General features: G+C 42.2%; 1 protein-coding gene across 2 annotated transcripts; it reads right to left on the bottom strand.

Annotated features, from left to right (window-relative positions):
• Positions 1-1,512: 1,512 nt before the first annotated feature.
• Positions 1,513-2,898, bottom strand: LOC138142664 (small ribosomal subunit protein uS2-like). 2 transcript variants are annotated; one of them, XM_069063753.1, is made up of 2 exons: positions 2,165-2,898; positions 1,513-2,026 (listed from the first exon to the last, which is right to left on the bottom strand). In XM_069063753.1, exons 1-2 carry the CDS (start codon positions 2,807-2,809, stop codon positions 1,922-1,924), a joined length of 750 nt encoding a protein of 249 aa, XP_068919854.1. In that variant the 5' UTR covers positions 2,810-2,898; the 3' UTR covers positions 1,513-1,921. The 2 variants fall into 2 exon arrangements, with proteins under 2 accessions (XP_068919854.1, XP_068919853.1); XM_069063752.1 differs by having other exon boundaries at positions 1,513-2,898.
• Between the last annotated feature and the right edge of the window lie 5,276 nt (positions 2,899-8,174).

The raw sequence follows: 8,174 nt of genomic DNA, 5'->3' as shown, positions 1-8,174 counted from the left end.
ATTTGTTATTAATGTCTAGAAATTCAGGTGGTTTTATGGGTTTATTTTGCATGCTGCTACTTAGATAAAGCTATTATCTTCATTAGTTTCTTTGCTGATTCTCTTGAATTTTTCATCAGCAAATAGAAATAATGTTATTTCCTCTTATTATTATTGCTAGATTTGGATAACTATGTTAAATAAGAGAGAGGGAATATAACAACTTTGCTTTACTCCTGTACTAATTGGGAAGGCTTTGAATGTTTTCACTTTGCAAACAATGCAATGTGGAGTATTTTTGTTTGGGGTATATGCTTTTTTATCACATTAAAAATAGCTCTTCTTTTAGGGTTTATAGCATAACTTTGTTATACTTTGTCAAATACTTTTATCTGCAGCTATGGATGTAATTATGTGGTTTTTGTTCTTAATGTGATTAATTATGTTAATTGTTTTCCTAATGTGGAAACATCCTTGCATACTTGGTATAAATCCAACTTGGTTGCAGCGAATAGTTTTGTGGATATGTTGCTGTAATCTTTGTACTAAGATTTAATTTATAATTTTGCATCACTATTTGTTTAGTGATGGTGGTCTATCATTTTCTCTCTTTGATTAATCCTTCCCAAAATTGAGCATTAGGACATTTTTCTCCTAAAGGGAGTTCAGTAAAGTGTATTGTCTCTCATTTTTTTAGCATAATTTGTGTAGCATAAATATTCATTTCTCTTCAAATCAGTCAATAAGTATTTCTTCAGCATCTGCCAAGTGCCCCGCCCTGTGTAAATCAAGACAATCCTTGACCCTAAGGAGCTCACAATCTCATGGGGGAGCTAATATTCTACATACAAACCAGCCCTATACAGGATAAATATGGACAGAATCAATAGAGGGAAGAGCTTTGGCATTAAGCAGGGCTGAGAGAGGCTTTTTGCAGAAGGTGGGATTTTAGCTGAGACTTAATGGAAGCCAAAGAATCCAAGAGGCAGGAGTGGAGAGAGAGAGCTTTTTGGGCAGGGGGGACAGTCAGTGAAAGGGTCTGGAGTCTGGAGTGTTCCAGCAAGGAAGAACAAGAAGGCTGGTGGCACTGGAGAGTAGAGTACAGGAAGAAAAGGAAGGAGGGAAGAATGTGGAAAAAGATTAGAAAGGGATGAGGCAAACAGCTATTGGTTTCTTTTTCATTACCACAACATCTATTTTTTCTATTTGATTTTTTCTTCTCTAATTCTCAAGATTGCAATGCTTGTAGCACATGGAATTGCTCTCCCAACCTCCTAGAAGGTCACATGCCCAGAAGTCAGCTAATTACAGTGATTTTTCTATTTATTTCTTTTTTCAGAATTTATTTATTTTTAGTTTTTAACATTCATTTCCACAAGATTTTTAATTACAAATTTTCTCTCCATCTCCCCCTACCCCCACCCCAAGATGGCAAACATACTGAATACCCCTTCCCCCAATATGCCCTTTCATATATCCCCCTATCCCTTCCTTTTCCCTTTTCCCCTTTACTTTCTTGTAGGGCAAAATGGATTTTTTTTTCCAATTATCAAGATGCTTTATTCAATCTTTGGTCCAGAGTAACATAACAGCTTTAAGGTTAGAAAAGTGGATCAGAAAGCATTAAATCCACACCCTAATATTGAAGTTGCTGGTCATGTCCATGCCAATGCCAGACTCCTAAATCTCTCTGGCACCAAGTCTCCTCAAATCATTCAATAAAACCAATGTTAATCCTGTGCCAAATGAAGAAATACTGAGCAGATTCCATAAGAAGTCTTACAAAGTGTCTAAAGTTTCAGGAAGATTCTTCCTGAAGTGTGAAAACCTGAGGCAAAAAATTGGGATAATCAATATAAAGGATGAAGGAACTCCAAGAATGTTAAGAAACCAATGTTTATTTTTCAATCAGCATTTTCCCAACACTATTAGAGCATCTGGGTTAAGACCACTCTGTGGTAGTTCCTACCCACTCAGTGGCCTGAGCAGTAGGAGCCGCAGACCAGTCCTCAGTAGCTGGCTGAGCACTCCAATCTTCGGTGGGGAACTGCTGAATGGGCACAGATGGCACCTGTACTCCCTCAGACCAATCAGCCACCTCTGGTTGAGTAGCAGTGAATTCTGGGGCGGGGGCAGTCCATTCACCCTGAAACTCTTCCTTTGTCACTGCCTTCTCAGCTGCAGCCTGCTCTTCCTTTTCAATCTCCTCTGGATCCCTGTAGAAGTAAAGATCAGGCATAACCTCCCAGGGGTGTTCCCGGGAGATGGTACCACGCATTTGCAGGACTTCACGGGCCAGCATCCACCACATCAGACCCACCGAGTGAGCTCCCTTGTTGTTACATGGAATAGCAATGTCCACATAGCGAAGTGGGGAGTCTGTGTTGCACAGGGCAATGGTTGGAAGGTTAACATACGATACTTCAGTCAGAGGCTGGTGATCTGCCCGAGGATCAGTGACCACCAAAAGGCGAGGCTCCCTGAAAGCTGCCTGAATCTGGTTAGTGAAGGTGCCCGGTGTGAAACGTCCAGCAATAGGTGTGGCGCCAGTGGCAGCAGCAAATTTCAGAACAGCTCGCTGGCCAGTGTTACTGGATGAGATGACACTAACATCAGCTGGGTTTTCAATAGCAACAATGGCACGAGCTGCCAGCACAAGTTTTTCCCAAGTTCTCTTCAAATTAATGATGTAGATGCCGTCACTCTTTCTTTTGTAGATATACTGTTCCATCTGGAAGTCCAGATTGGTGCCGCCCAAATGGGTTCCTGCAGCCAGGAACTTGAGGACATCCTCCTCTTTCATCTGCAGGACATCTAGGGCTCTGGACATCGTGAAAGTTTCCCTTTAAAGTTACGACGGAAACCGAGAACAACGCCGTATGGAACCCTGCTCGGGGCAGCGCGGAAAAGAGGGCAAAATGGATTTCTATACCCCACAGCCTATATATCTTATTTCCCGGTTGCATGTAAAAACCATTTTTTAAACATTTGTTCCAGATTCTCTCCCTTCTTCCCTCCTCATCCACTCTCACTGGGAAGACAAATGGTTCAATATAGATTATACATGTGTAGTTATGAAAAACATTTCCATAGTAGTCATGTTGTAAAAGACTAACTATATTTTCCTCCATCTTATCCCACCCCCCATTTCTTCTATTTTCTCCTTTGACCCTGCCCCTTTTCAAAAGTGTTTGCTTCTGACTATCCCTTCCCCCACTCTGCCCTCCCTTCTATCATCCCCCCTCTTATCCCCTTCCTCCCTACTTTCCTGTAGGGTAAGGTACCTAATTGAGTGTGTATGTTATTCCCTACTTTAGCCAAATCCAATGTGAGTATGGTTGACTTATTCCCTTTCACCTCCCTGGTCTTCCCCTTGTAATGGGAATGTAAATTGAAAGATCTTCCCTGCCCCTAGGCTAAAGTGCACATGGAGCCTGGGGTGGGAGGCTTGTTTTTCAGTAGATACTTCTTGATTGGCCAGTGAGTCAATAAGGTTGTTACATTCTCTGAGCCAGGAGAAGGCTATATAAGCCCTGATGTGTAGCTTTGTTTTGGGGCTCACTTTGAGAAGTGTTCTGTGATTTGATCTGGATTATGGGAAGCTGTTGTCCAGAGGGCCCCCCCGCCTTTGAAACCCAGATGTTGTTTGGTATGGATGTAATGGTTGCACAGTTTGGAAAGCTGTCTACTTGATCTGTTTTTTCTGTCTTGCTAATTCTGTCTGTATACTTTGAAGTTCGGGGTGCTGACCTTTCTCCCCTGAACTAGGTGAACGATCCAAATTTGACTGATTAAAGTAAGCTTGTTAACCCATTTTGAGTTGCTTTCCTTTAACAAAGCAGATCCAAGAACCTGTGTTGGCAGCAAACCCTGGGGATGCTTGGGGTGCTTGCTGCTATACCCCTTCATTATAACAGCTTTCTCTTACCTCTTTTATGTGAGATAATTTACCCTATTCTATCTCTTCAACTCACCCTGTAAGAGTGCTTTTCCTAATACTATATAGTCCCTCATCCAATGAGTTCCCTCACAATATCTATCAGTTCTCTTCTAGATGTCCCCAATTTCAGCTAACCAATCTCTCTTCAGTATCATTGAACTAATTAACATAAATTAGCTGTTTTAAAGGGTATTTTGCCAAGAATATCTAGCAAGAACTAAGGTTCAAATGCCACTAAAACCAGGAGCTCACTGTACTCTACCTGCTTGGTCCCTGGGGAGAGTGGGTTTGAAGTTAAAGTTCTTGCTACTAAATAAATATCTTCTTCCCTCAAGTTCATTCCTGTGTATGGCTTAGCCTATGGAAGAATTTCTCCCTTGCTTGTAATGCTTACAGGTCATTTTGTTGCTAGGCTGAGACAAGGAGGTCCTTCCTCAGCAAAGAATAAACACAACAAAGACAGAAGAAATAAGTGGTCTGGTGGGTTCGAGGTCACAGAAGCTACTGAGGGAGCCCTGATCTCATCCTTCACCTGGAGGCCCACAGCAGTTCTCATTCTGCTGGGCACCAGGAGAGTCCTCGTCTTTTCAAACCTTTTACATTCACACTTGGTTCCAGTTCAGGGGACAGTAAGGTAACATGAAATAGTCTGAACGTCTACTCTGAATTAAGAAGAGAAAGGGCTCCTCCATCATTCATTTCCGGAAGCCTCCATGTGGATATTCAGCAGGCAGAGAATATTGTACATGTGCAATGCCTGGGCCCTCATTGACCCATCTGCAGATTACATGTGTAGCAAAGTGTGGTGTGTGGATCACAGGGAGGTAGGAATCATCTCCTCTCCCCTCCCTTCTCTAAGGGAAACTTCAGTTCCTTGTAGGAGAGGAAAAAGGAAGTTGGGGCCAGAGGCTGTCCACCATTCTGCTTTCCTGAGAGAGAAGGGGTGCTGAGCTCAAATTATATCCATCTCCTCCCTTAAATATTATTAGTCTATGGGATGCAATTTTAAAGTTCAAGCTAAACTCCTGATTACTGTGCATTAATGTGGAAATGGGGACCCCAAGCTTTATAGCCAAGGTTTGACTCCCCACCAAATACCAGTTCCACAATGAACACATATAGAAAATAGCAAAGATACCCATTAATCCCAATCACAGTGAAACAGAAATCAGAAAAAGTATACACTTAAGAACATATATCAGAAAATACAGGTTAAAAGAGTTCTCCCATTGGAAGTGAGGTAACTCAGACAGAGAGACAGATAACCAGACAGAAAGACAGACATGGAGAGACAGAGACAGAGAGACAGGGAGAGACAGAGAGACAGAGGCAGAGAAACAGACAAACAGACAGAGACAGAGTCGGAATCTCAGATCTCACCCAAAGGGAAGTTCCCCAAAGACTCTAGTGTAGCAATCTGGGAATAAAGATGTGATCAACATTCTATATGTTGGCTTCTTCCCAGAGCCCTTTTCTCCTTTTGTTAACCAGAAGAGAAGTCAGTATTGAAGCTGGAAGTAAAACCTGGAGAAGACTGAAGAGACCAGAGCTCTCTTCTCTCCTGTTCTCACCAGGCCCAGGGTATTGATCTCCACCACTGAGGAGAGAGTCCCATACCTATGGACTTTGACACTGGGATTAGATTTCTCTCCTGGACCAAAACTCTTTGCAGTTCCTTGCAGAGATCAACTGGGGCAAGTCTAAAACTGATAACTATACAGTACATACATATACATATACAGAAACACCAACAGTGATTTTCCTGCTGTTCTGGGTTGCCAAACTTCTGTACTGTTAAAATGTAAATAAAATAAATGCATATTAACAGTTCATACAGCAGATGTAGCACTATACAGAGTGCCTTCCAGGCTACTACAGCAACAACATACCCAACTGCATGCAGGACATGTAATAATACACATTTCAAAAGTACATGCTTGTCCATAGTACACAGCAATCAATAAAAGAAAAAAAAAAGTATGACTAACAAATATGCCTGGAGCCAGGAGATGGGCTTGTTCGTGGACCAGCCAAGAGGCCAGTGTCACTATATTGAAAGAGTACATGGTGGGGGATATAAGAAGACTGGAAAGATAGGAGGGGGCTAGGTTAGGAAAGTCTTTGAATGCCTAACAGAGGATTTTGTATTTGCTCTTGGAGGTGAGAGGGAGCCAGTGAAGGTGATTGAGTAGGGGAGAAACATGATTGAACCTGCACTTTAGGAAAATCACTTTTGTGACTGGGTAAAGGATGGCTTGGAAGATGGATTGGAGTGGGGGGAGATATGAGGCAGTCAGACCCACCCTCCCTCAGGCTATTATAATAGCATAAGGGGATGAGGATGTGCACCAAAGTGGTGACAGTATCAGAGGAGAGAAGGGGTCATATTTAAGTGAGATATTGCAGAGGCAAACTCGATAGGATTTGGTGACACATTGGAAAGGAGAGATATCGAAGCCTTGAGGATGATGCCTAGGTTGGCCCTTGATATGGAAGGTTGAAAGTGGGGAGATTTTAGGGAGTGAGAAGATCTTGAGAAATGGATGTTTCTAGCCTTGGGTGTTACTTCATGAATCATTCATAGTTGGAGGGGGAAAGGCAGGGCAATTGGGGTTAACGTCACATGGCTAGTAAGTGTTAAGTGTCTGAGGCAGGATTTGAACTCAGATCCTCCTGACTCCAGGACTGGTGCTCTATTTACCGTACCACTTAGCTGCCCCATGGGAAGGCTCTTTTGACAAGAATCTTCTTCCCATCCCAACTCTCATTCACCAATCACCATGGAGATAACTTTCTTCACTTAGGCTGAATCTGGAGTTTGTTGTGCTTTCCCAGCAAATGTGTCATTGAGTATCTCCCCCCCCCCCCCCCCCTAAGGGATTAGTCACTTATCCAGTTCTTTGAGAAGTGCCCCCTTCTGATTAATCCCCGAATACCCTGTAATCTCATCAAGCAGATTAGGGCTGCTAGGTGGGGTAGTGGATTGAGTGTGGGGCCTGGAGTCAGGAAGACCCTGACTCTTCCTGAATACAAATCTGGCCTCAGACACTTATTAGCTGTGTGACCTTATGCAAATCCTTTAACTCTGTTTGCCTCAGTTTCCTCATCTGTAAAATGTGCTAGAGAAGAAAAAGCCAAATGGGGTGATGGAGAATCAGACAGGATTGAAAACAACTGAACAACAACAAATCAAATTGACCCTGGAGTCAGGAAGACCTGAGCTCAAATCCAGCCTCAGACACAGCTGTGTGACCCTGGGCAAGTCACTTTACTGCATTTACCTCAGTTTCTTCAATAACAATAATAATATTTTATAATAATGATAATTCAATGCCAATTTCATTGTTTCCTTTATATATCACATTTTCGATCAAAAGGCTCCCACTTTGTTTCGAGCTCTTTACTGCTACAGATATTCTGGCACATATAGGCTCTTCATTTCTGTCTTCATCCTGTTTGGGATACAAACCCAACAGCAACATTTGTGAGGCAAAGGAAAGGGACATTTTAGTTACTTTTTTTCTGCCTCATTCCAAATGGCTTTCCAGGAGGGTTGGGCCACTTTACAGCCCCAACAGCTTATTCATGTTCCTCCTTTCTTTCCCCTGCCTATCCCATCATCATCACCAGCATCATTACCATCCAAGATAGGAAATCATCTTATTTTATTTAAGATAGGATACCATATGAGGTTAACCTATGGAACAAAGATATCTAAAATACATTTTCCAGTGGCGTTGGGGTTGAAACTATTTCTAAAACAAAGTTAAATCCAGGGCCCTAAATTGCTTAAAAGGCAGCTTAATAAACTAAGTATTTGTTTCCTGGAGGAAGTGAAAAATGGTTTCATTTTATCTTAATATGGGACCTAAGTATAGAAACAACATGGAGTTTTCTTAAGATCATAATCGTTCTATCCTTTAAAAAAGTTTTATTATTAATATTTGCTTAAATATCATGGTGAAATGCTCCTTATTTAGGGAGTTTTAAAAAAAAAATTGACAGTTACCTCCGCTAGTGTACATAACACTAACAAATAGAGCTAATGGGCACAGTGCCCTCTACTGGCCCCCAGAGTGCCAGCAGTACACTCTCCAATTCCAGGGTAATTTGCAAAGGCTGGGGATGAGGGAGGACGGTGGCAAGATGTGAAAAGGCAAATGGAAAGTGGTGCAAGTGGTTTTGCCCATCTTCAAGGCATAGGAGGAGAGGCTAACTCTGGGGGACACGCTACCAGAGTCTTGTGGCAGAAGAA

This window comes from Petaurus breviceps, unplaced genomic scaffold, assembly GCF_028583685.1.
Source record: "Petaurus breviceps papuanus isolate PSGF00001 unplaced genomic scaffold, PetGlider_PUasm1.0 90601, whole genome shotgun sequence".
Classification (NCBI taxonomy): Eukaryota; Metazoa; Chordata; class Mammalia; order Diprotodontia; family Petauridae; genus Petaurus; species Petaurus breviceps.
The sequence above is the reverse complement of the archived record's forward strand: the minus strand, read 5'-3'. Positions and strand labels throughout refer to the sequence as shown.

Coding starts and splice junctions, on each gene's coding strand:
- LOC138142664 (XM_069063752.1), bottom strand. CDS start 2,809: ATGTCCAGAGCCCTAGATGTCCTGCAGATGAAAGAGGAGGATGTCCTC.